Source organism: Boeremia exigua, assembly GCF_020726555.1.
Source record: "Boeremia exigua strain MPI-SDFR-AT-0100 chromosome Unknown C7974scaffold_8, whole genome shotgun sequence".
Lineage (NCBI taxonomy): Eukaryota > Fungi > Ascomycota > Dothideomycetes > Pleosporales > Didymellaceae > Boeremia > Boeremia exigua.
The window spans coordinates 881771-906528 of record NW_025763525.1 but is presented as its reverse complement, the minus strand read 5'-3'; the positions used below and the strand labels follow the sequence as shown (position 1 = coordinate 906528).

The 24758-nt window shown below is 52.4% G+C and overlaps 10 protein-coding genes across 10 annotated transcripts; 4 read left to right on the top strand and 6 right to left on the bottom strand.

Annotated features, from left to right (window-relative positions):
- Positions 1-121: 121 nt before the first annotated feature.
- On the bottom strand, positions 122-5520 carry C7974DRAFT_425783 (polyketide synthase; the record flags this gene model as incomplete). Its single annotated transcript, XM_046144493.1, has 2 exons — positions 122-5431; positions 5488-5520. The coding sequence occupies 2 exons, from the start codon at positions 5518-5520 to the stop codon at positions 173-175; spliced, it is 5292 nt and encodes a 1763-aa protein (XP_045995432.1). The 3' UTR covers positions 122-172.
- A 1718-nt stretch (positions 5521-7238) lies between these two features.
- On the bottom strand, positions 7239-8677 carry C7974DRAFT_377674 (uncharacterized protein; the record flags this gene model as incomplete). The annotated part of the gene is made up of 4 exons (XM_046140370.1): positions 7239-7771; positions 7821-8091; positions 8150-8304; positions 8350-8677. The coding sequence occupies 4 exons, from the start codon at positions 8675-8677 to the stop codon at positions 7239-7241; spliced, it is 1287 nt and encodes a 428-aa protein (XP_045995431.1).
- Positions 8678-9392: 715 nt separating this feature from the next.
- On the top strand, positions 9393-10760 carry C7974DRAFT_425781 (ABC-type Fe3+ transport system). The gene is made up of 2 exons (XM_046144492.1): positions 9393-10056; positions 10112-10760. Exons 1-2 carry the CDS (start codon positions 9479-9481, stop codon positions 10602-10604), a joined length of 1071 nt encoding a protein of 356 aa, XP_045995430.1. The 5' UTR covers positions 9393-9478; the 3' UTR covers positions 10605-10760.
- Positions 10761-12250: 1490 nt separating this feature from the next.
- On the top strand, positions 12251-14102 carry C7974DRAFT_397570 (uncharacterized protein). Its single transcript, XM_046142213.1, has one exon. The coding sequence runs from the start codon at positions 12318-12320 to the stop codon at positions 13839-13841; it is 1524 nt and encodes a 507-aa protein (XP_045995429.1). The 5' UTR covers positions 12251-12317; the 3' UTR covers positions 13842-14102.
- A 61-nt stretch (positions 14103-14163) lies between these two features.
- On the top strand, positions 14164-16271 carry C7974DRAFT_397569 (centromere/microtubule-binding protein-like protein cbf5; the record flags this gene model as incomplete). The annotated part of the gene is made up of 4 exons (XM_046142212.1): positions 14164-14316; positions 14372-14528; positions 14580-15438; positions 15486-16271. Coding segments are annotated over exons 1-4 (1448 nt in total), but the record flags the coding sequence as incomplete, so codon positions are not given.
- Positions 16272-16273: 2 nt separating this feature from the next.
- Positions 16274-17955, top strand: C7974DRAFT_397566 (DNAJ heat shock family protein-like protein). Its single transcript, XM_046142211.1, has 4 exons — positions 16274-16401; positions 16489-16602; positions 16657-17330; positions 17382-17955. Exons 1-4 carry the CDS (start codon positions 16368-16370, stop codon positions 17673-17675), a joined length of 1116 nt encoding a protein of 371 aa, XP_045995427.1. The 5' UTR covers positions 16274-16367; the 3' UTR covers positions 17676-17955.
- A 269-nt stretch (positions 17956-18224) lies between these two features.
- Positions 18225-19820, bottom strand: C7974DRAFT_397565 (uncharacterized protein). The gene has a single exon (XM_046142210.1). It carries the CDS (start codon positions 19432-19434, stop codon positions 18349-18351), a length of 1086 nt encoding a protein of 361 aa, XP_045995426.1. The 5' UTR covers positions 19435-19820; the 3' UTR covers positions 18225-18348.
- C7974DRAFT_377668 (uncharacterized protein) lies at positions 19770-21251 on the bottom strand (the record flags this gene model as incomplete). The annotated part of the gene is made up of 3 exons (XM_046140369.1): positions 19770-19996; positions 20167-20370; positions 20435-21251. 3 exons carry the CDS (start codon positions 21249-21251, stop codon positions 19770-19772), a joined length of 1248 nt encoding a protein of 415 aa, XP_045995425.1.
- A 523-nt stretch (positions 21252-21774) lies between these two features.
- Positions 21775-22758, bottom strand: C7974DRAFT_397562 (uncharacterized protein). The gene is made up of 3 exons (XM_046142209.1): positions 22441-22758; positions 22216-22390; positions 21775-22163 (listed from the first exon to the last, which is right to left on the bottom strand). The coding sequence occupies exons 1-3, from the start codon at positions 22510-22512 to the stop codon at positions 22033-22035; spliced, it is 378 nt and encodes a 125-aa protein (XP_045995424.1). The 5' UTR covers positions 22513-22758; the 3' UTR covers positions 21775-22032.
- Positions 22759-22769: 11 nt separating this feature from the next.
- Positions 22770-24666, bottom strand: C7974DRAFT_397561 (cyclophilin-like domain-containing protein). Its single transcript, XM_046142208.1, has one exon. The coding sequence runs from the start codon at positions 24627-24629 to the stop codon at positions 23124-23126; it is 1506 nt and encodes a 501-aa protein (XP_045995423.1). The 5' UTR covers positions 24630-24666; the 3' UTR covers positions 22770-23123.
- Between the last annotated feature and the right edge of the window lie 92 nt (positions 24667-24758).

Genomic DNA, 24758 nt, shown 5'->3' with positions numbered 1-24758 from the left:
ATGCCGAACTTCTTGAGGAGGACCTGAATTAGACTGACGGAGAGTTCCACGCAAGTAAGCCAACACATATTCAAACATTGCCCGTGATATCTATGTACGCCAACTCCTTTCTAAACAAACTATTTCAAGTTACCCTCTATTGACAAAACCTCTAATCAGCCCCCTTTGGACTTTATCTTTTGCTTTGTGCCTTCGCAAAGAACCATTCCACAAGATGTGCGACAGTGGGATGGTTCCATGTCAACGTTGGTGGCACCGTAACCCTCATCACTTTCTGCAGCTGCTGTCTCAGCGCAACAGTCATGACCGAGTCTACACCCAGGTCTGCGATCGCCGCCCTGTCTTCAATCTCTTCGACGGCTAGGTGTAGGACTTGCGATAAACAGCCTTTGATCTCCGCATTAAGATGGGCCTTAATGTCAGAAGCTGACTTTGGCTTCGCAATAGCTGTTGCGATGATTGGGGCAGAAATGGCGCTTGCGACAAGCGCAGCACGTCTCTGTACCACATCCTTGATCAGCTCGCAAGGCAGTGCTTCATCAACTTCCAAAATGCGTGTCCTTGCTACGACTGCATGGTCCGAATCGGTATCCGATAGATGCGTCCACGCCTGAAATGCTTCTTTGACTGTGATATCTGTTACGCCCTTGCTATGCAGCTCCAGATCCACAAGCGCAGTGTCGCTCGCCAGTCCCAGCGCTCGCCATGCAGTCCACTGGATTGCAATGGAATTGCAGCCCTTTAGGCGGCGGTGGGTTGCTAGGCCATCAAGGAAAGCGTTCGAGGCTGCGTAGGCGGATTGGCCGGGCGTGCCGATAACCTGCCCAATGGAGGAGAAAAGTACGAAAAAGTCCAGCTCGCCAGCGGGGAAGACGTTATGTAGATTTAGGGCGCCTTGAACCTTTGGACTCATGACGGACGCGTAGTCATTGCAAGTTGTGTCCTTGATGTAGCCGTAGCCCGAGACACCGGCCGCATGGACGACTCCTAATACGGGTGGGAGGAAGAGGCGATCGAGCGCGGTGGAAATATCGGCTGATGCGGAAGGCGAGCCTATATCGAGTGCTAGAGGGTAAATTGTTGCGCCCAATCTCTCTAGGCTTTCTACCTTCTTGATGATCGATGTCATAGGCCCTGAAGTGGATGACCAGTCCCTGCGAGGGGGGAGAGGACGCCTCGAGACCACCACTATTCTCCGAGCCCCCCTCTGCACTAGGAAGTCGAGCACCTCCAAACCAAGATCGCCAAAACCTCCAGTGACAAGGTAGGTTCCATGCGGCTGCGGCAGCAAGCATCCCTTCGGTTTACTGGCTTGCTGATCCTTTGCGAACGCTCGTAGACGCGCAATGCGAGGGAGACCATCTTGCACACGAACAACGCTTTGATGCTTTACATATCTCATGGGAAGGAGAGGAAATGCTGGCCCCTCGTTGTCGATAAGTCCACCCCACAGATCCGGGTATTCAGACGCCGCAACTCTGGCAAAGCCGTAAAGTGGGTAGTGTGCGAGGGAGGTGGGCGACTGACCCTTGTAAGCGGCTTCAGTAACGACAAAAAGCTTTGGTGTACTGGGAATGTCTGCCAGAATGGTGAGGATGCTAGCAGTCTCCCATGTAAAAGCATGGGCTTCTTTCGCAATCTCGGCGACTTGAACGGTCGATCCAGGCAAGTATACGACCACTGTGCCTGTTTGTTGTAAGATTCTCATGACTGCGGGTCCTTTCAGGTGCTCGGCGGAAGAAACCGTGAGGACTTGCTCCGCCATGATCTCCAAGGTGTTAACGTAGTTATCCGCGGTCTCGCTGTCTTTGGACACAACAACAACGTTGCCCAAGGGGAGTGGAGTCTCAGAGAACTTTGGCGGGATCCATGCCAACCGGTGGACAAGTGAGTCTGCACTTTTACTCCTGTCGCTCACTGCCTCGACATCAGAAAATCTCATTCCCTTAATCTTGACAAGAAGTTCACCACCCTCGCTGAGAACACTGATGTCAGCCTTCAAATCTTCACCTTCTGAGCTCTCTTGGATGAACAGGTAGCCGACCTTAGGTGGTTTTCCTTTAGAGACAAACACCATCTGATCAATGCCGCTGACTATCCGCATCCGTATACTTTTGAAAAATATAGACGAACCGACAGATGTGGCAGCGTCAAGAAATGGAGCCCAGCTTTGTGCATCCCATGTCAATGTCTGTGTATTGGGATCCATATCCATCTTGACGAGCATCTCTTTTTCATTCATGTGGTGTTCGATCACAGCCCAAGGAAATGCAATGCCGGACACGCCGATACTTTGGAGGTAATCCCATGCAAAGCTGTTTGGAAGTTTCGTGTTGATCCTGCTTTGCATGTCCGAGATCGAGAGAGTCTGTTCATGAGAGGTCATGTCTGCGGTCGTAAGCATGGCTGAACCGTGTTCAATCCATGAACGCTCCATATCGTTGCTGCCTGTAGATTCAAGACTGAGGCGAGACGCCATGTGAATTCTATCGCCCTCGACCACGACTTGCAGCTCACGCTTCTCAGCTGCCATCGGCGTTGGGACGCGAAGATCCACATCGTTGAGTATGGTCGCGCCTGTGGCGCGCTGAAAGGTGTTGCAGTATACAGCTGCAGGAATGATTTCGGTACCATCAAGTGGATGTGTTAGAGGGTACGGTTTGCTTGAATCGTCTAGCGTTGTAGACCACATCTTAGTCTTGCTACCAGCGATCTCTACAACACCACCAAGTACGGTGTGTGTCTCAACATCATGCTGTCGTGCGGTGGTGCAAGAGGTCATGGAAACAGTCTTCCAATAGCGCCTATGGACCCAAGGCGTTATCGGCACCCGGGATGACCACGGGCCCGCTCCTTGCAGAGTACTGAGGTCAACTTCTGCACCAAGAGCGTGGAGCTGAGAGATAGCCTTCAAGATACTGCGTTCTGCAGATACATCTTTGGTCATGACGCCGAAAGCTGCGAAGTTGTCTACCAAGCGAGCAGACAGGGTTTCGGAAATGGAGTGCGAGATGATGGGGTGTGTGGAAACCTCCACAAAGATGCGAAAGCCATCTTCCACAGCAGCCTCAACAGCATCGACGAGCCAAACAGGGTTTATCATGTTTGATGTCCAGTACTCGACACCGCGTGGCCATGTAGCTCTTGGATCAGAAGCTGAGGTCGAGTAGATTGGGGTTTTTGCCGGTTGAGGGCTGATGTCTTGACCAAGGCTTTCTTGCAGCGCAGATACCAGCTGTTTGAGCATCGGTGAATGAAAGCCGATATCTGTCTGCACCGTCCAGCTCTTGATGTTCTCTCCTTTGAGGTGTTCGATGAACCACTCAACAGCCTCCATGGTGCCACTGACAACGCATGTCGATGGTGAAGATCTGATTGCGGGAACGATGTCACCTCGACCAAACAGCCGTTGTGCAGCATCCTCGAAGGACAATGCAACCAACGCCATAGCCCCTTGGCCTTGCAATAAGGCATACAGGTTCGCTCGCCTGGAGACAATGATAGCGCCTTCCCGCTCCGTCAAGCATCCAGCGACTACAGCAGCAGCAATTTCACCAACAGAGTGTCCAATCACAGCTTGAGGCGTAATACCTTTAGACTGGAGTACTGCTGCAAGACCTATCTGCACAGCATAAGTCAGGACTTGAACTTTTGCAGTGTCGCCCAAGTCGCTCGTTTGCAGGGCTTCGATGACAGAGAAGCCTGCTTCTCTTCGAAGATCCTCGTCTAACGACGAAAGGACGCAGCGAAAGACAGTGTTATGTAACAGTCCTTTACCCATATCTGGCCAATGTGCGCCATGTCCTGAGAAGACCCAGACTGCTCTTTTATCACTTGTGCTATCAAGCACGCGGTTGCTTATGCTCCACCGATCAGGCGTGCCCTTCGCGAAATCGGTCAGACTGCGGATGGCCTCTTCGTGACTGGTGACCACAAAAGAAGCCCGATAGTCTTGTGAAACTCGGCGATGAGTCAACGTTCGTGCAATAGCCTGTAGATTCTCGGACGATCCATCAGCAGATAGCCAACGTGCCAGAGAAGCCGCAATGCCAGGCAAGCGCTTCTCCTGCATAGCTGATAGGTTGATCATGACGGCTGAGTGCGACAGAGTTGCAGTATTCGACTCCAACCTGAACCTGATAGGCGCTTGCTCAATAATAGCGTGGCAAACCGAGCCGCCATAGCCGTAGCAACACACAGCTGCTCTTCGAATGTCTCGCTTGGGCCACACCTTCTGTTCCTTGACGACCTCCAGCCCACAGGTGGCCCAGTTGACTTTGGTGTTTAACTTGTTCAATAGCGTCTGAGGAGCAATGACACCCTTCTGCACGCTGAGTACAGCTTTGACGAAGCCTATCGCACCAGCTGCAGCCTCAAGATGACCCACGTTGGGCTTAATTGAACCAACATAGCAAGGCGAACTGAGCGAGCGCCCATTTCCATAGACCCGAGCTATGGCGTTGATTTCCGTGGGGTCTCCAAGGGAAGTCGAGGTTGCGTGTGCTTCAACATAGTCAATGGTATGGGGATCCAGATTACCAGCTCGCAGAAGCGCTTGCCTGGCAACAAGCTCTTGTGCTTTGGAGTTCGGTGCCATGATACCATTTGTTTTACCGTCTTGGGCAGAAGCGGAAGCCTTTAAGACGGCAATGATGTTGTCATTGTCTTCAATCGCGGCACTGAGACGCTTGAGCACGACAATAGCTCCGCCCTCGCCACGAGCGTAGCCACATGCTGCATCGTCAAAGGAGCGACAAACGCCTTCAGTGCTAAGAGCACCTGCCTTCTGAAGCATGTGCGAGAGACCAGGTGCGCATATAACGTTTACACCACCGCAGATAGCAACAGTACTCTCGCCCGATGCAATGGCTTGACGAGCAAGATGGATGGCGATTAAGGAGCTAGCGCAAGCTGCATCGACTGCTGTGCTGGGGCCTTGTAGGTCCAGGTGGTACGATATCCTATTTGGAATACCGTGATAGGCAGTCCCGATACCACTCCAGGCCTCGATGGCTGGCAGATCTTCCATCAGCATGCGGGAGTAATCATCCGAGTCGACGCCCATATACACAGCAGTGTCACTTCCACTGAGCTTCTTTGGGTCGATTCCAGCATTTTCCAGAGCCTCCCACGCGAGTTCGAGACCAAGTCGTTGATGCGGGTCCATAAGCTCTGCTTCCTTTGGCGATATACCGAAGAAAGCTGGATCAAAGTCTTCTAGGTTATCAAGGAAGTAGCCTTTGCGGATGAGGTTGTCCAGGATCTTGCCGTTGCGATGATCTCGTTGCCGCCATGGCTCCCATCGCTGTGATGGAATCTCGCCTGACGCGGTCTTCTTTTGCAGGAGGAAGTCCCAAAGCTTTTCAGGTGTATCATTCCCGCCAGCAGTACGGCAAGACATGCCTACAATGGCGACATCCTCTGTGTTTGGCTTCTTGGTGTCAGCTGATGCTCATCATCATGGAGCTGGAATACTGTGGCACATACCTCGCCCAAAGACGGTACATTTGAGTCATGCATCTCGTATTCAGACCTGCTGCTCGGTGTTGACAGTCCGCTCGTGAATCCCACTGGCGAACAACACAATGGGGCGTCGGCGGAATGACTGGGTCTTTCTCCTACGTGACCGCAGGTGTGGGAACAGTCCGCGAGCTGTTCTTGGTCGCCACTATCCAGTCGCCAAATGCGACTTATGTCATCGTCGAGCGTCATCGCTAGCCGGAGCGAGCTGCAGTAGCCGTCACGAAGTTGCTAAGCTGTAGTGGTTCAAGAAGAAGAAGCTCGATGAAGTTTAAGTCATAGTATCGACTAACATCAGGCAAATGTACCGAGGCAGGGTGATCTAACACAACAGCGAGCGGCACAGCTACAAATATGAGGTCAGCTTCTCTGGAGTATCGGTTTAGCGACTAAAATGGGTCCAACACTCTAGTCTGCACTGGTCAAAGTCTCTTTGGGATCAACGTCGTACAAGACCCACAGGTTGGCGTTCCAGAAAGCAACATTTGTTTTCCTCAGCATGTCGGCAGTCAAGTAATTTCGGGCCGTATAAATCTACGATCGTCTATGTCATTTTAGTGCTGACCGTTGTTAGGCATGGCGTTCGCCACCATGAAAGAAGCTTTGTTTCGGTGATGCTGAGCGGGAACCAGGTACCTGAAGATAGGACCGAGCAAGCCGTTTCGTGCATTCAATCAATCTATACACCGCATCACAAGGACTGCCGCCGATCCACTTCCGAGCCAGCTTCCTCGAAGTAGAGAAACCACCGAGGCCGTGGGATGTAACGTTCGGAAACTTGCTGAGCCTAAATTCATTGGGCTCTCATGCCCCACTCTCGCTTTCTTCATCTAGAGTCGTTTAGTCTAGGGACTAAAAGATTCGGAAAGAAGAAAACTAGTCGTCCTGCTACTGGCAAGACTTATTGACATTTCTACCACTTGTGATGTTGAATCGTCACATAGGTCCTTGGCCCAAGACGGCCTCCTCCTAAAGAAATGAAGCTGCGAGGTATAGCTGCCATGTGGAACGGGACGAAGCCATGCGTCGGGGGAAGAAAGCCGCAATCAAGTGACACCGTGGTGACACGCGTTACGCTGTGCGAGTTGTTAAATGTCGACTCGGCGCGACTGAAAACTTATCCAAAAACAACGGCTGGCCAACATCCCCGTTACCCATCACGTAGCTCCTGCGGTTTGACTGATCCAGATCGTTGCGTGGGTCTCCGCTGTTGCGCCTCGAGAACCCAGCAACCAGGTCAGTACGTAGGTAGGAAGAGGGCTCCCAGATACTTGGAATACACATCATCAGTATCGTAAGGAGACCAATGAAAGGGCATGTGGACACGCCGAACGCTCCTGATCATGCCGTCAAAGCTCGCGTATCGCTGTACTACCTGTCCTCGTCACTGTCGCGCAAATCCGAAAGATGAGTTATCGTATGCGAATGTGCGAAGTCTATGCATCTGGTGCGTGGTCTGTCAGGGGTACGCCGTTAGCGAAGGTCCGTGTCCAATGGTTTCTTTTGCGGTTTCGCAGCCGCTCATTCCGTGCTGCTGTGCAACTCTGAAAGGTGTGGGCCTGTCAAAGCGTCTGCAATAGAGGCCAAACCTAAGCTCTGGTCCGGTGCGATTCACTGAAAAGCGGCAAAGGGCAACCAATCCTAGAGACGGAATAATCGGTACGATTCTTCTGCCTAAACAATAAAAAAATGTCAAGGATTCTAGCCACATGTCTAGATCAGGCCTCCTCAGATGAGTCGTACTCTGAGTCGTCTGGATATCTGTCATAGCGAGCAGCTGGGAACTCGTCGTGGTCACTGTTGCCGACACTGATTCCACGTTTGGCCTCCTTTAAGCTGGAAGCCATGTCTTCCGTGTGCTCAATGTGGAGTTTATCCTTGCCATTGATAGTCACAGCATGGTTTGCTTCACTGACGTATCGCAATCCAACGCTTTGGAGATTTTCGCATGTCGATAGTGTCTCGATAAGTGCAGGCCAGCGACCTTCGTCGAGATCAACAAACGCAAGGTAAAAATGCTGGATCTGCCTGTTTCGTTGCATAAACTCGATGAGGGGGCACCCTGATGAGGTATCCCAGATCCAAGCTACCTCCAGTCGGAACCACGTTACTGCCAAGACCTGACAATCGGACAGGAAGTCGCGCATGACGATTTCTGACAAAATGTGGCTGTCGAATCGGATAGACAACGATGCGAGCTGCTTGAGACCGGAAACGAAAGAAGTGAGCGCCGAGGCCATGGCAAAATCGACTAGCGATCCGTTAGCGTAGCCAGTGCATAAGCATAACAAGATGCATACATCGTTTCGACGGCCGCAGAGCAATCACGAGGTCCAGTGTTCGCAAATGGTGAAAAGCTGCCATGGCGCTTGGAGGAATACTGAGCTGGCTGATGTAGCAACCTGTCGGGCCGTTAAGATGATCTGTAAATGGAGGTTGCCGTGAGAAGGCTAGAGTCTTAATGCGGGTATTCGAGAGACTGAGTGCTGCGAGAATGGTCGCTACGAGACTCGTGGTCGAGCCTTCACCATGCGGCCAACGGGATAATATGAATCGAGGATTGCCAGGAAACTTCACCCTTGATCAGTTGCTGTAAGTGTACAAGGTTGCAATGTCTTTTCCAACTTACCCACATGACAGGCTGTACTCTCACCGCTTCGAGATTCGGAAACCCGTTTAGCGCTCTGCTTAAAAGGATGGCACCGCTCCCTTTTTCGGTGTAGTCTCGTGATAGTGCCTCCTGCTCATATGCTTCGCTCCAATCATCAGGCTCTGGCCATGCCTCTGCCATGACAAAGTGAAGTTCTCTCACAGCGACAGCATACTTACTGTCCTTCGCAATTTCGATCAGTGCATCCAGATCAGACCGGGTCAGATCGACTTCGAGGGAATCAAATGCTGTTGGCACGAAGACCTTTTGAACCTTATCGTGCATGCTTCGACACGCAAGGCGCAAGGCGCAAAGATCATACCTTCGCTTTCGAACCGTTAGCTCGTCGAAGTTCCGTATCAGTGTTGGCGTTTTGAGATAAGAGGCTATATGCCAGATCAATTCAGTAGGGAGGTCGTCCAAGGTGAGTGTATGGCACTTATCCAACTCAGATGATCTTCCTGCGAGCGTCACAGACGTTACCCTGTTCAGCCTGCACTTCGCCATTGTGGTTGTTGACGTATCTGGTGCTGATGACGGCAGTGGACCTGGTGAGGTTCCAAAGCTGGCTATCCCCTGCAACGCGCTAGAACGCGCAACGCGTCCCTCCAGCTCCTTCCTTCTTCTCCTTCACGTGACAACGGACTTGCCCGACGTATATGGTCAGATAAGCAGGAGATATTACCGTCCAAAGAGGACACTCAGTATAGTACCCAGAGTCTGGATTGTTGACGGTGCAATTCCGCGCATGATTCCTTGATAACAACTGGATCACATAAGCGCCGACGATCTGCCGGCAGACCCACATCTGGAGGAACTCAAGAAACAAGCCGACAGCCCTGACGATCGTCATAGCCAAATGACGAAAAGCTTTGAACCGCCTAGGGTTGGCTAGGCCGAGTCGCCTTCAACCCATGAAGGTACATTCAGACAGTGCTTGTGTAGAGAAGAAAATAATTCTCGCGCGTCTTGTTCGCCCTGTTTCACGCATCAAGACAATTGAGCCATCAAAGCAAGGTGGTCAAGCCTCATGTCTTGGAAGACGTAGATAGGTAGAGCCGATACTCACAGGGTTCGGCATTTAGCATCCGTTGCACTTACCACAAGCGAATGTCGTGCAGGTATACCCATATTGCGTAACTAGGTTGGCACAGAAAAGAGCCTAACGGACCGAGCCGGTAATGAGATTATCAAAACGTCTTTGCAGCTTCACTATAAAGTAGATATTGTTGGTACCAAGATAGAGATCATTGTCACGCAGCAGCTTCCCTCTTCTCATACAAACACTTTACATTGCACGACTTGATCATGCTCTCTACGCTCTTTAACCTGGCACTCCTAACTGGAGTGTCCCTGGCTCGCCCACAGAAAACGTACCTGCAAGAGACTCGTAACATCAGTGAGATCTACGATGCAGCGGTGGCTGAGGGCGGCGTTGTCACACTCTGGCATGGTGGTGACGAGAAGACCCAGCAGGATTTCCTGAAGCGAGCCTTCGAAGCACGCTTCCCAAAGATGACACTCAACGTCACTGTGGACTTGTCTAAGTATCACGATGGCAATCTTGACTCGCAGCTCGCAGCCAACAACGTCTACGTTGACAGCATCATTCTGCAGACACTACACGATTACCCACGCTGGAAGAAGGAGGGTGCTTTGTTGAACTACGCACCAGTCAACTTTGATAAGATTGATCCCATTTTTAGGGATGCAGATGCCGCCTACGCAGGTCTCTTCATCATTGCATGGTGCATCCAATCCAACGGCAACAAGACGGCAACTATACCAGTATCCTACAATGACTTCACCAAGCCTGAGTTCAAGGACAAGATTGCACTCACTTACCCCAATGATGATGATGCGGTGCTCTGGCAATTCGATCTCCTGTAAGTCGCCTACACCTCCTTTCGCAGATCCTCTACTAATGAACACTCTTCCCAGGCTCAAAGATCCCAAATTCGGCCCGAAGTGGTTTGATGCTCTGCTCGCCAACAACCCACGCTGGGTTCGCGGAACAGCGACACCTAGGACTCTCATCAACACCGCCGGTGACGACAGCGTCGCTACCTTCACCTCCAGCATCTCCTTCTCCCCCGCCGCCCCGGGGTTCAACTTCACAATCCCTACCGAAGGCACTTTCGCCTCTTGGGGCCAGACCGGCGCTATCTTGAAGAAAGCGCCGCACCCTGAGGGCGCCAAGTTGCTGCACAACTTCCTACTGAGCGATGAGTGGCTCACCAGCGGTCGCTGGAGCACGAGAACTGATATCGCACCCCCACCGGGCGCAGAGAAGATCCTCAAGCAGCCGAACACTAATGCGCCCGAGTTCATTAAGTGGATGTCTGATCGTGCGAATGTGGAGAGGATCAGGTTCTTCCTCGAGGACAGGATTGGCAGTGCTCAGGGCTTGAGTCCGCTTGAGGATGACATGTAAATATGTCTAGCTGGATCTATTCGTGTACATGAAGGATTATTGGTGGACTGTAAGAGTTTGTACATATTTAGGCACGTAGGTGGTGGATAAAGTGTAAATACAGGGGTAATGGTGTGAAACTACGTGCATGATTCTGGTTCCACACTGAGTACTGACATCTATGATAAACACTCTTCCGGTCGCCGACAGATATTGGGGCAATCAATGTGACAGCAGCTCACTGACGGTCTAGATTGTGCCTGCCTCTTCGGTCGGCTCGGTCGGCGCAACACTCCTACTAGGTGCCGAGCCTGCAGTTCCATTTTCTCCCTGTTCCGTTACCCCCAGCTCCGGGAGCAGATGCTTAGCGCGTTTGTTTACCGAGAATAGTGCAGTGTTTGATCAGTGCAATCCTACTTGTTACAGTCTTCCACTGCTCCTTATTACACCGCTTGCTGATGGCGTGATCGGCTCATTGGTGATCGATCATGTCCACAATCACCTCGCTCTCAGACCCACAATCAGGGGCATCGGTAGTTGAGGTGTTCTCTGTGCCTATGTCTAAATCGGTCTCGACACGCTTGAAGACGCGGTAGGCGGTCAATCTCAGGTTGGTACGCTGGATCTCCATAACCAGCTTCGTACGCGCATGTGAGCGGGAGGTTTCCGCACTCTCTTGCGTTCTCGTAGGGGATGGCAAAGTAGACAACCTTACGGTTTACCGCTTACAGACTAAGCCGATGTCGTGTAGATGAGGGTAATTTTGATGCCTTGTGAAAACCAGACCTTGCTGTACATGGGGCTGGCTTAGTGAGCCTGTGTGACAGGGAGTGGCGAAGTAAAACCATGCGCAGCATTGTGGTAACTGACTTCGTTGTCAAAGCGAGGTGTACGATTGTTGTCACTGGCAATGCTCGATCTGACGTACGCAGCCGTCGGTGTAACATAAGGTTGAGACGCCTTCCTTGCAGCGAGACTCTGTGTATACCTACCTGGACGCAGTAAGTGTTTTTGTAAGCTGTATAATGGGAGCGGTCGATGTAACCGTTGATGATGAGCAATGCGTGAACTTGAAGCAGACAAATCTGATCATATTCATCCCTTGTGCAATGGAGTAGCGTCTCGTTCCATTCTTGGAAACATGCCCCAAATATGGGTTCGTAATGGCCACTGTAGAATCCATTCGAAGAACAAAGAAAAGGGGTCGTTCGTGCATGTCCACTTCTTCACATCTGGATCGGTGAGAGCTTTTGACTTCATTGAGACGAGTGCGACGCATGGCAACACAAATACGTCTTTGTGCAATATCCGAGTGCGGTCTACAAAATTTGAATCTATAGTAATACCCACATGAGTCGCAGGCATGAGTATATTTACCTAGTAAGCTAAAACAGCTGCTGATGTGTACATAGCAACGAAAGGTTGATCAATCGAGTGCGATGGTGTCGAGCTGAAGGTACCAACGTTGTGGCGACGAAGCGGCGCAAGTCTGAGCGCTTCTCATACGCCACAGTCTCTCGAGTTTGTAACGAGGGGTTAGCGGTGTTTCTCAGGTAAAGGACGCCTAGTTGAGGGAACCAGGAGTGGCGGCGGCGGCCAGACTAGCCTGATCAGGCTGAGATCCACACTGCTTACGTCTTGTCATCAACAACACATGTGATGTATCTCTACCATAGCACCCGTTTTTCGTGGCTTTTTTGTTATCTCTACAGCAGATCAAGAGGGATCGCCATCATGACCGCGCTTGCTGACCTTCCGGCTGAGTTGTTAAGCCGAATCGCCTTTCACCTCTTCGACACACACCCACAATCCCACAAATTCGAAGATAATGGCTTTCGCAGCTTTCGACTCAGCTGCCGTTGCCTTGAATCAAAGACGAGGTACACTTTCGAGAGAGCAGCGTTCTCAACGATGACTGTGACCCTGCATGCAAAGTCATTGTCTAGGCTGCGGGACGTGTCCCGCCATGTGCTCTTTGGCAAGTTGATCAAGAAGCTGGTCTTTATCAAAGCGCATCATCCTGTGTTCGACGAAGATATCGCTCCTCTCGAGTTTGGACGTCCGCCTCGAAAACATGAGCATGCCGGATATGGCGTGATTGAACTTCCAAAGCACGGTATAGATGGCGTGTACCCCAACGAAGGCCTGGTCCTTAAGAAGCGTGTGCGGCTTGGACTCCAAGACTGTCTTTCTACAATCATGGCTCATGCATCAGGATTGAAGGAAGTGGTTGTAGAGCCCAATTTTATGGCTTCATTCTGGCTAGACACGCCTTCTCGCCAAGATCAATTGAACGAGCGAGCCCAACGTATTTATCAGATGACACTCGAGAGTAATGCTCGCGACTACGAGCGATATGAAGATGGCTACGAGTCTGAAGAGGCCGAGGAACCCGATTCCGACTTCGACGTCATGGATGGCGACAACGAAGATTACGACAGTGACGAGATCAGCGATCCATACGACCTCGAAACCTACGTTGATCCAGACTATCTTCTATATTTGGTAGCGACAGCTGTGCAACGCAATGGTCTACAGCTTTCGGCGTTAAGCTCCTTCAGTGTTGCAGCGTTTTGTATACGCGCTCGCACTTTCGTAGAAATTACTCCTGTTTTACAGAGTGTGCAGCATGTAAGTATCAGCATCAATGCAAGCAACGTTCTCAAGTTGAGACGCAAGAACGGTTCTGCCTTGCATGCTCACGAAAACGGCGAACCCACAGCAAAATCCCTCGGCCATGCTCTCAGCACACTGCGAGATTTACAAAGTCTAACCCTGGCATTCGACAACTATCACTGGGAGGATGATCGAGTAACCAACATCTCAAAAAGCCTTCGTGGCTTCGGTGATAAACCTTTCCGCCAACTTTCCAGTGTTAACCTCAGTCTTGCATGTTTCGAAGGACGAGGGCTCCTTGACTTTCTCCGAGGAAGTACATCAACGCTCCAACAACTGTTCCTGCGACGAATCATTCTGGCTACCACTCATCACTGGCGACCAATTCTAAGAATGATGGTAGATGACATGCCAAAACTTACGAAAGTACGATGCGAAGAGCTCACGGGTGGAGAGGGCTTTGGTGATACGTCGCTACTGGAAAACTGCGTTGATGGGTGGAAAGGCTGCTGCATCATGGACTGCTCTGAACGACAAGATGTCTTGATTGGAGTAAAACAGGCTCTGGAGAATTTCCCTCATGCCTTTGCACAATCCAGTGATGTTACTCTCCCAGCGTTGCCAACGACCACCAATATATAGGTTCACTTCCTAGGTTCGACACGATTCCATCAATCTCATGGTCACAAATTGGAAACATTGGACTCGTTTGAATGTCAAAAGACATATATCGGGAATGAGCGACGATCAGATCTCGATGTGACTAGGCAGTGATTGTCCATACTTCTTACCAAATTTAACAACCTCCTCAGTTGAGAAAAGCATTTCAAGCCCATTGTCGGTACTTGATCTGTTGATGGTTCTCGTTCTCTGCGTGATGCTCGACCGGCCCGCCAGTTTGGCCGACCGCGCTAAAGGTGCACGGCCCTGCGAAATTCTCGCTGCCAAAAAGTTACCAGCTTCGCAGGACGGCAAGTGTAACCACCAGGCCACAGAAAAATCGACGCAATGGCTCTCGTGCAGTCCAACCCCGACGCATACACCATTAAGCCAGAGGCATCGGCACCCGCCATTGACACCAGCGACTGGCCGCTGCTGCTGAAGAACTACAGCGACTGTATGCAGCGAACCCGAGATAGAGCTCCAAAATGTCCAAGCTAACAAAATTGCAGTGCTCGTTCGCACTTCGCACTACACCCCCATTCCTCAAGGATGCGCGCCCCTTGCGCGTGACTTGAAGCAGTACATCTCGTCCGGTGTCATCAACCTCGACAAGCCCTCGAATCCTTCGTCCCACGAAGTCGTATCATGGATCAAGCGCATGCTTCGGTATGCACCATAAGATTCCAACATGCGCGCAGAAGACTAACAGAATCGCAGCGTTGAGAAGACTGGTCACTCTGGAACCCTCGATCCCAAGGTCACCGGATGCCTGATCGTCTGCATCGACCGCGCGACCCGTCTCGTCAAGTCCCAGCAGGGTGCTGGTAAGGAGTACTGCTGTGTCATCCGCCTCCACGACAAGCTGCCCGGTGGCGAGGCCCAGTTTGCGCGCGCCCTCGAGACCCTCACCGGTGCTCTGTTCCAGCGCCCCCCGCTCATCTCCGCCGTTAAGCGCCAGCTCCGTATCCGTACCATCCACGAGAGCAACCTCTACGAGTTTGACAACGAGAGGCAGCTCGGTGTCTTCTGGGTTAGCTGCGAGGCTGGTACCTATATTCGTACCCTCTGTGTGCACTTGGGCCTCTTGCTTGGTGTTGGTGCCCACATGCAGGAGCTGCGTCGTGTGAGGTCTGGTGCTATGGATGAGACCAAGGGCCTGGTTACTCTTCATGATGTTCTCGATGCCCAGTGGCTCCACGACAACAACCGTGACGAGTCCTACCTCCGCACCGTCATCTCGCCCCTCGAGAGCCTGTTGACCAGCTACAAGCGCATTGTCGTCAAGGACAGTTCGGTCAACGCCATCTGCTACGGTGCTAAGCTCATGCTTCCCGGTCTTCTCCGCTTCGAGAAGGGCATTGAGATCCACGAAGAGATCGTCCTCATGACTACCAAGGGTGAGGCAATCGCTCTTGCCTATGCACAGATGTCTGCTGTCGAGATGACATCCTGCGACCACGGCGTTGTCGCTAAGATCAAGCGTGTCATCATGGAGCGCGACCTGTACCCCAGGCGATGGGGTATGGGCCCAGTTGCCACCGAGAAGAAGAAGATGAAGGAGGCTGGCACACTCGACGTAAGTTGTGTATCCTTAGATGTCGCGCGCGCAGCTAACATGATCAGAAATTCGGTCGCCCCAACGAGAAGACCCCTGCCAAGTGGACCAGCGAGTACAAGGACCTGAACAGGACCGACGTCGACTCCGCACCCCTTGCCGAGACCACCTCGACCGCCGAGGTTCTCGCAGCCCCGGCCGTCGCCCCCACCGGTGAGGAGCCCGAGGCCAGCGCCGCCTCTGAAAAGACCAAGAAGCGCAAGCACGACGAGGAGGAGACCGCCGAGGAGAAGGCTGAACGCAAGCGCAAGAAGAAGGAGGAGAAGGCGGCCAAGAAGGCCAAGAAGGAGAAGAGAAAGAGCAAGGCGGCCGAGAGCGACAGCGACTCTGAATGAGCAGCTGTAGCTATGTTGTGAAATATTATCTCGGCCTGCCAACAGCGTCGTGCTGTTGCTCGACCTATCAGCGATGTACACAACCAACGTGTGCATGTTGCGCATCTCACTCTGTTCTGGATACCTGCTCATGTGTAGCATACGGAAAACCGCGTACGGGAGTCGGCGTTATTGGATTGGCATGACGGAGTTGGGCGCGTCAAACTTTTGCATCAGGGTGGACGACTAGGTGTACGAACATGACTACTGCATTGACAGATCTTGTCAATTCAATTCGAGGTTCTAGCTGTAAACGTCGACGTAGAAACTCTAAGAAACATTCACAAACTTCAAGTCCATTCTGTCGCGACATTCAAGTACAGCAGTTGTGGAAGGTTCTAGCGAGTTCGCTGACGTCTTTGGTGGCTCGTGCGCGCTCTCGCATTGTGGAGATCGCGAGACAATTCCATGCACTTGATCATAAAAGCAAGCTCATTCTTTCACCACGCGCCCAGAACCGAACTGCTTTAAAACCCACACGATATATACCTTGTTTTCCTGTAACATCCAGTCAAAATGGTCAAAGAGACCAAGCTCTACGATTCATTAGGTAGGTGACGCTTGAGTACCCCTCCTCGGCCGTGCTTGACCGCAGCACTCGCGAATGGCTACATGCGCATACTGACATAATTTACAGGTGTATCGCCTACAGCGACACAGGAGGAAATCAAGAAAGCATACCGGAAATCGGCTTTGAAATGGCATCCCGACAAGAACAAGGACAACCCGCAGGCGGCCGAGAAGTTCAAAGGTAGGTTTGCGCTCTGCCCTATTACCGGTTCTCAATACTGACAATAACCTACAGAATGCTCGCAAGCATACGAGATCCTGTCCGACCCCGAAAAACGCCAAACATATGACCAGTATGGCCTCGAGTTCATTCTCCGGGGCGGCCAAGCTCCACCAGAGGGCGCCGAGGGCCCTGGAGGCAATCCGTTCGCAGGCAGCGGTGGCTTCCCCTTCGCAGGCGCAGGGGGCATGCCTAGTGGCGGAGGCGGTGCACGAACATTTCATTTCTCCACTGGCGGCGGCGGCGCCAACGGCTTCAACTTCTCGAACCCAGAGAACATATTCTCTGAATTCCTACGCGGCAGTGGAGGAGGTATGGGCGGCGACGACGATGACTTCGGCGGCTTCGGCGGCTTTGGTGCAAGTGGCATGCCCGGCGGCATGGGTGGTTCACGTGGCGGCCGACCAGGAGGGCGCTTCTCAGGAGGCAGGAGAGCACCAGAACCCGAGGTCACGGTTGTCGAGAAGCCGCTGCCGGTCACACTCGAGGAAATGTTCAACGGTACGACGAAGAAGCTCAAGATCAAACGGAAAACATACGACCAGACGACCGGTAAACAGAGCACAGGCGACCGGATCCTGGAGGTGCCGATCAAAAAGGGGTTGAAGGCCGGCAGCAAGATCAAGTTCTCGGATGTCGGCGACCAGGTCGAAGGCGGGACCCAGGACCTGCACTTCGTCGTCTCAGAGGTAAGCCCTACTCAATCTCTTATACTCCGCATCCTGCTAACACAACCGTAGAAACCCCACCCCCTCTTCACCCGCGAAGGCGACGACATCAAGCGCACCATCGACCTCGATCTCAAAGAAGCCCTCACCGGCTGGCGCCGCACCGTTACGACCATCGACGGCAAACAACTCAGTGTCGGCAGCAACGGGCCTACAGGCCCTACCTGGACTGAGCGCTACCCCAACCTCGGCATGCCTAAAAGCAAGAAGCCTACCGAGCGTGGCGACTTCGTCGTCGGGGTCAAGATCAAGTTCCCGACCAGCCTGTCACAGCAGCAGAAGGAGCAGCTGCAAGCAATTCTGTAGTTTTGGTATTTTGTCGCGCTGTTTCCAGTCTGAGCAGCGCGTGGTGTTAGTGGCGTTTAAGCGTGCAGGCGGGTCCGGCGTTCGCTTCTTTGTGTATATTAGGGGTTGGTGGCAGGGCGAGAGATGCCCGGCACGGACAGCAGTATAGTATGGAAGACGATGAGACGATTAATGAAGTTTATGAATGACAATGTCAATAGCAGAGTCTATGCTACATGAGTGTGAACCTTGACACGAGTGCAATTATGAACATAAATACGACATGGGTCAAGCAACGAATGAAGACAGCGTGAAAATTCGTCAAGTGGTATACGAGTGAACTACATGATCTTAGCTACACTTCCCATGTATTGGACTCATCACTCATGATGTACATCAATATATTCGGCTCTTTGCAACAGTGAATCCATTGGCGGAGGTGGGCAGTTGGGAGGTAGAGCTGGTGCTGAGCGTTTCAGATTATGATATGTGCTGTGAGGACATCGGATCACTGGGCTCAGGGGTGGAGTAGTGGGTATAGGATCGCACAAAAAAATTGAAGTGGAAGTATGAGGGAGTAAATCGTGAATGCAATATTCTATCTTCTCTCCGGAAGTGCTAACAAATTACCAAGCCAGCAGCTGAATCAGATCTTCGAGAAGAGAACCACACGAACAGATGTCCAAGGCTCGACCTACACTGCGCGTGGCACACTGCCTACGTGCGGCACATAGATGGTCTCCTGGCCTCCGGCGTGCGATCGCGCGTCGCGATCGTAGCTGCGCGTATTGGGTTCAAGTAGACTGCCTTCTTTGGCGCCGAGCAAGCCGCGCACTTCCGTGTGGCTTGTGCTGTTGGTTGCTCTGCTTGTGCTACTCTCGTCCACGCTGCTCGCTCCGATCGCGTTGTTCGCCTCGATCGCATCCACCTCCGGCCAAAACGCCTCCTCCGCGTCCAACGTCGCCTGCCATACTGCGTCCGCCCTAGACTTGACTTCCTGCCACCTCTTGTCATCTCGCCCGACTGCCTGACCAACGCCCTCGTTGATAATGCGCTCCAGCGTCTCAACGAACATCATGAAATTCTTGTTCGACCAGTTGGGGATAAACTCTTTTCGCATAGCACCCCCGTCGAGATCGCGCGAATAGTCTAGGGTCGCTGGGTTGGGTGAGCGACTGCGGCTGCGTCCGGCGTCAGCGGAGCGACGGCGGTCCTGTTTACGTGCCCAGCTCCAGGCTTCGTAATAAACTTTCTCGGTTGAAAAGAGACAGACGGCACCCTCAAGCCAAGGGAGGAAGGTGTTAGGTGATTGGCCGGAGAGCTGTGAGAAGAGTGCTTCAAATCGCTGTACGCCGAGGGATTTCTGGGTAGAGGAGGGGCTGGGTGCGGTGAGGTTGTAAGAGGATGTCATCTCGTCGAACCACTCAAACTCTCGCTTCACGTTCACGATGGCGGCATCAAGCCAGCGTAGAAGCCGTGACTCGATGGACTCAATGTCGACGGTTGTTGCTGTCGCACGGGTAGCGGTTGATGTGGACTCAACTACGCGCACGAGGTTCTCGGCTAGTGAGATGTAGCCTTGAATATACAGGCGGTCGTTGGCGAGCCATTCTGCAATCAGCGGCTTAGGAAGTTGGCCTTGTGCTGCGCGTGCGAGGAACGGTGCCGTGGTTGTGCGCTTGAGTTGGGGAATAGAGACAGAGAGGAGGTGTGTTGTCAATGCCCAAGTTGAGTCGATGTTTTCTTTCGAGGCAAACGCGCCGGGGTGATGCTGAACCATCTTGGCTTATTCTTGTGGTCTGATGTGAATGATAACAAAGGTCGTAGATGTGAGAGTTGCTGAACTTGTTGTAGCTGAAAGGTCTTGTGGATGTGATTCCTTTTCGTCCGGGGTCCACGGCATCCTTATATTGTCCACTCTCCTGCTCCGCCAAGCTGAGAATTCTTGAAGTTACGCACCACTGCATCAACGCAAAAAACACTAAGCCTTCGCTGTTGAAGCCTGATCAGTATGCATGACGTACTTCTTGGCCGGAACCATTCGCATGCGACCGGATGAACAGCGCCGAGCGTTCTAGAGCGTGCTGCCAGTTCTAGAGCGGAGATGGTGACTTGTCAAGACGCGTGGAGAGAGGCGGAGACTTGGCGATCTGTGGCTTGTGGAGGTGAGATCGTGGCGGAGGAACTTGGCAGGGAGACGATGACGCCACTGGACCCTGGATCTTGCCTTGCGATGGTTTCCGCGGCGGGCCGTGGGGCGAGCTTCTCGCACCAAATTGAGGACGAAGGGAGGGCGGGCGATGTGTTGGGGGAGAAAGAGCAGACAAAGCGTGCCACAGTAGCTATTAGTACAGGTATCGTATATCTCTCGTCGTCGTGTCGGAATGTGAAGGCCCTCACTGGCCCTCACCCAGCGCGGCGGCTCGCTTCTGTGCAACTCGCCTCCTCTTTGGCAGCGGGGCCACTGGCAAGGTTAGGATCAACATGACCAATGGTGGACAGGCTCACTTACTCTTCCGAGCGGGCCTTGCCTCCTCGACCTCAGCCGAGGGAGCTTGTTCGACCTCTTTCGAGGGAATCTTCTCGACCTCAGCCTCAGCCGAGGCGGCAGCGACCAGCACGCTCGGCGACTGCTCAGAGGTGGTGCCCAGAGGAGACTTCAGGAGGCTTTCTAAAGCCATGTCTTTGGCAAACGCGTCGGACAACTGTTCCCCGACTATGGTAAAAGATTAGTTCTGGAATTTGATCGGGGTCTGGTCCACCTGGAAGAATTCACTTACGGTCAATGGCAAAGTCATCCCACTCTGTATCTTCCTGGCAGGGAGATGCCGGCGCAAAAGGCAGCTCGGACGACAGTAAGGTGCCCTTTGGAGACTCCAGGGGCCTTTCTGGAGCCTGTGGAGTAGGACCAGGCGAGGAGGGAGCAGGCGAGGAGGGAGCAGGCGAGGAGGGAGCAGAAGAGGAGCAGACCCACATGTAGAGGTACCGGACGAGAGCGGAGACGAAGCAGACGACCATGTAGATCACGGTGCCTAAGAAGACGAGGCCAATGATCTGCTTGGCGAGTGTATGCCCCTCCGCTCTCTCGAAAGAGTTGTCGATGGTGGTGACACCGGACTCAATCGATGGAGAGCGTTTGGCTGACAAGGCCTTGGCCTCCAGTCCAGGTACCTCTGGTGGAGCGGTGAAGATCGAGACCAAAGTTGGCGAGACAATGGTCGGGTTGACGAAGGTATTGTAGGTAGGATTGATGATGTTGGTGACGGTCTGTTGAATGATGGTAGGCGGGCTCATCTCCCACCGATCCCACTTGTCAGCTTTGGCGAGCTGACCTACGATGTACCGATCGTGAGCTTCCTTGGTCTGCCGCTCGTGTTCGATCTTGGCCGTCTCCTCGGTGACGCTCCACCAGTAGAGGTCCACATGCTCCTTAGTGAGCTGGTGGTGAACCGCCTTGGCTTGGCGAAGACATTGTGGTGAGGGGAGGGTGCAGTTGGCTTGAGCCAGCGCGAAGCTGGCTGTAGGGTCGACAGCGAACCATGCGTAGTCGTTGGTGACAGCCCAGAGGGCCGCACAAAGGTGAGTGATCCAGTTCATGTTGATTTAGATCGTGGAGGCCGGCTTCAAGAGGCGATAGCGAACTTTGAGAAAGGGGAAAGATGACTTGTAGGAAGCTGAGTGGGTGTGAGATGGCAGAGTTAAGCGGAAGTTGCGCTGATTGTTTTGTTATTGTCGAGCACGTTTGCCTGCTGATTAGCTGGTCTTGGCAGCAAAAATCCGATAGGGTGCGTGGTGCCAAACTTGAAGTGAAAGAGAGTTACGGAGCCGTGCGAAGACAGCAGCGCAAAGGAAGTGAATCCCAAGTAATGATCACACAATGTCAGTATCGCAGAGTTGAATCAGTAGATGGCTTGCCGCTAAAAATAGTTGGTAGGAACACTGGAACTGTGCACTGTATTAATTCACAAGGCGAGCAAAGAAGTGAAAAGAAGAATTCTGTAAGAGACACGATTCGTCCACTCATTGTGAAGCAAGGTGTGCTCAGGTCCAGGAGCTTCAATCCAAGCGAAAAGTATCAGTTTTTGATGACTTGAAGTAGTATAGGATAGCGATCAACGGCGACGGGACTTTTCGGGCTTGTAGGAGAGCTTGTAACGATAAGCATCAATGCATCGATGAGCTACAGGCACGTCATACTAAAGCCCGCACTGACATAGGGTGCAAACAATAAGACAGACACGTCTGACACTTTTCATCGTATTTCAAGAGTCCCCTTAGCATTCAAGAAGTGATGGACGACCAAGGCTGACATTGCTAGGACGCGAGCTTCTGCTAAGATCTCTACCAACTCTGACCACGACACCCGGTACGGCCAGCCTCAAATCTCCTGTTCTTCGTCGTCGCTGCCAGCGTCATCGTGAAGTGCATCAAGCATGCGTCGCTCTACCGATTCTTCAGCCTTGATTTTGGTTGGCTTCTTGGCTTTGGTGACCCGAGCACCGTTGACAGCTTTGTATATGGTTAGCATTTATGAAAGCATATATGTGGTGTTGCAACGTACGACTCTTGACGCTCGCGGTGCTCTTCATCCTTGAAAGAGCCTTGGCAGGAGCCGGACGATCCTTTGCTTCCTCGGTGAGTTCTTTGGCAAGGATCTTGGCCTTGCGCAGCTGGCCTTCGACAGCGTCGTAAGTGGCACCTTGCCCGAACATTCTAGCAATCTCGTTCATATTGATCTCAAGGTAGTCAGTATGTGCTCAGAGTAAGAAAGTCATGGGAGACTTACGTTTGGCGACGCAGCAATAAGAGCCGCGATGAGGCGGTCTTTAGTCTCGGGAGCTTTCCACTGGATCGCCATTTCTCGGTGTATCTTTAGTACCGGTACTGTGTTATGTCAGACTGTAGTCCAACCTGGCGAACGTGATTAACAGATGTAAGCTTGAGGACGGATCGGGGCTTTTTGATGTGGCGAGAGTGCGGCCGCAGGGTGAGTGAAAACAAGTTTGGGAGCAAGTGTGACAAGCTGTAAGGTAAGAGGCAAACTGATTTTTTGCGTTGAACTTATGGCGGCATGTTACAACAACAATAAAACGCTTTGAAGATAGGCAGGAGCTTACTTACTGAAGATAGGCAGGAGCTTACTTACTGTGCAAGGTGAGGGTTCTAATGATTGTGACTAAGTGAAGAAGCGAAAGGAGAGAAAGAAGGCTCCGCCACAGACGAGACAACGTCTGCGCCTAGCGCCGCTGCCTATGCTAGAGGTGAAGTGAATGTGAAGTTGCAAGAAGGGTTCACGACAGCCTGCTACAACTTTATCCAAAGGTCTTCAACATCAGGTACCGTTTGCATCTGATGCCGTTTGACGACTCCTTTAGCTACCTTATTCATGCACAGGCGCACCAAGATAAGTTCCACGCAATAAGAGGATGTGATCAACTCTTCAGCATATCGTAGCTTGGTTGTTTTCATTCATGCTTTCAGCTTCTTCTTGTCTTTCCCGCCGTCCCACTCACGTTTCCCTTTTGCATCGGCCTTATGCCTTTTAGCCTCTTCGAGGGGATCAATGACCAATAAGTCCTCCTCGTTCTTCCTCTTCCATTCCAGATCCTTTCCTAACCTGTCCTTAGCAAAGCTCAGAGAATGCGACATCCACCCGGCATCATCGTCGGATTCTTCTTCCTCTTCCTTGTCCCATGCCTTACAAGACTGGCAACCAGCGATAAAATGTAGATCACACACGATCTCATCCTCTCCGTCAGCCTTGCCCGACTCGATGGTGCTGTTGTTCAACTCGGGATCGGCTGGAACGGGGACATCCTTGCCCTTCGGAGCTGCTACTGGTTCTGCTGTTTCCAACTTAGTCTTGAACTTTGAGAGAAGATCAAGGGTAGCCTGCTCTTGCGCAGCGTTGCCACCAGCGCCGCGCTTTCGCCCTCGTGTCGTCGAAGTAGGGACCATCGACTCTAACAGCGACTTCTTCTTTGTTTGCTCTGCGTGCTGAGGGCCAATGTTGCGCTTCATTGATGCCTTCAGCTCAGCAATCTGTGCATTGACGCGATCGATCTTTGACCTCTTCTCGGACTCCGGCGACAGCTCTCGTGGAGGTGGCAATCGTGCCTTCTCGCGAGGTGGTGGTAGTGGCGCCACTGTCCTTGGCAGCTCAGGAGATGGCGATCTTGACGGCGCCTTCTCAGACGGCTTGCGGATGGGAATAGCTTTTGGCTCGGCGGATCGTATGGCAGGCGTTTCTCTGATCGTCGTCGGTAGCTCCTCCCCCGCGCTGACGAGCTTTGTGTTGAACTTAGCTTTTTTCAAAACAGGAGCTGAATCTTCTCCCTCCTCTCCGCCAAAGCTCAACACGTTTTTCCCAGCCTTCCTCTTTGGCTTCTTGGTCTTCTTCTCTTCTGGCGCCGTCCGTTGTGCTACCTGCTCCCGCCTGACCATATCCTCGAATGGGTTGATGATGATTTCAGATCCTGTGATCTTCGCAGGATACATTGGCCGATCATCGCTTCCTTCTGTGATTTCTGCCTCCGCCATCTTCATCAGGTTGTATATTGTGTCGCCCGCAATTCTGCCGAACATTGTATTCTTGTCTTGCAACTCTGGTGTCGCTGCCAAGGTGAAGAAAAACTGACTGCCATTGTCGTCTTTCTTGTCTGTATTCGCCATGCCCAGCAGGCCTCTCCTTGTGTACTTCAACCGGCTGTGGAACTCGTCTTGGAATGGCTCGCCATCGTAACTGCTCTCTCCACCCTGGCCTGTCCCAGTCGGATCTCCACCCTGTATAATGAAGCCTTTCACGAGACGGTGGAACACAGTGTTATCATAGTATCCATCAAGGCATAGCTGTAGGAAGTTGCGCGAGGTGATGGGTGTCTGCTTCGCAAAGAGCTCAATCTCCAGGTCGCCACGAGTGGTATGGAGGAGGACTTTGGCTGTCGGATTCGGTTCGAGATTGTATGTCGCGCTCATGTTGGCGGCTCGTATACGTAGTCGTTGGCGCTGGGGCGCAGCGCTGCGATCGTGAACTTCCGTGTGGTGTTGATTGATTCTGCCGCGTTAGACCGCTTTCCAGCCGCAAGCTTTCCCTGTCTACGCCTA

Coding starts and splice junctions, on each gene's coding strand:
- C7974DRAFT_425781 (XM_046144492.1), top strand. CDS start 9,479: ATGCTCTCTACGCTCTTTAACCTGGCACTCCTAACTGGAGTGTCCCTG. Junction 10,057..10,111: donor CTCTGGCAATTCGATCTCCT/GTAAGTCGCCTA, acceptor CACTCTTCCCAG/GCTCAAAGATCCCAAATTCG.
- C7974DRAFT_397570 (XM_046142213.1), top strand. CDS start 12,318: ATGACCGCGCTTGCTGACCTTCCGGCTGAGTTGTTAAGCCGAATCGCC.
- C7974DRAFT_397566 (XM_046142211.1), top strand. CDS start 16,368: ATGGTCAAAGAGACCAAGCTCTACGATTCATTAG. Junction 16,402..16,488: donor CAAGCTCTACGATTCATTAG/GTAGGTGACGCT, acceptor CATAATTTACAG/GTGTATCGCCTACAGCGACA. Junction 16,603..16,656: donor GGCGGCCGAGAAGTTCAAAG/GTAGGTTTGCGC, acceptor AATAACCTACAG/AATGCTCGCAAGCATACGAG.
- C7974DRAFT_397565 (XM_046142210.1), bottom strand. CDS start 19,434: ATGGTTCAGCATCACCCCGGCGCGTTTGCCTCGAAAGAAAACATCGAC.
- C7974DRAFT_397562 (XM_046142209.1), bottom strand. CDS start 22,512: ATGGCGATCCAGTGGAAAGCTCCCGAGACTAAAGACCGCCTCATCGCG. Junction 22,391..22,440: donor TTATTGCTGCGTCGCCAAAC/GTAAGTCTCCCA, acceptor GACTACCTTGAG/ATCAATATGAACGAGATTGC. Junction 22,164..22,215: donor CACCGCGAGCGTCAAGAGTC/GTACGTTGCAAC, acceptor CCATATACAAAG/CTGTCAACGGTGCTCGGGTC.
- C7974DRAFT_397561 (XM_046142208.1), bottom strand. CDS start 24,629: ATGAGCGCGACATACAATCTCGAACCGAATCCGACAGCCAAAGTCCTC.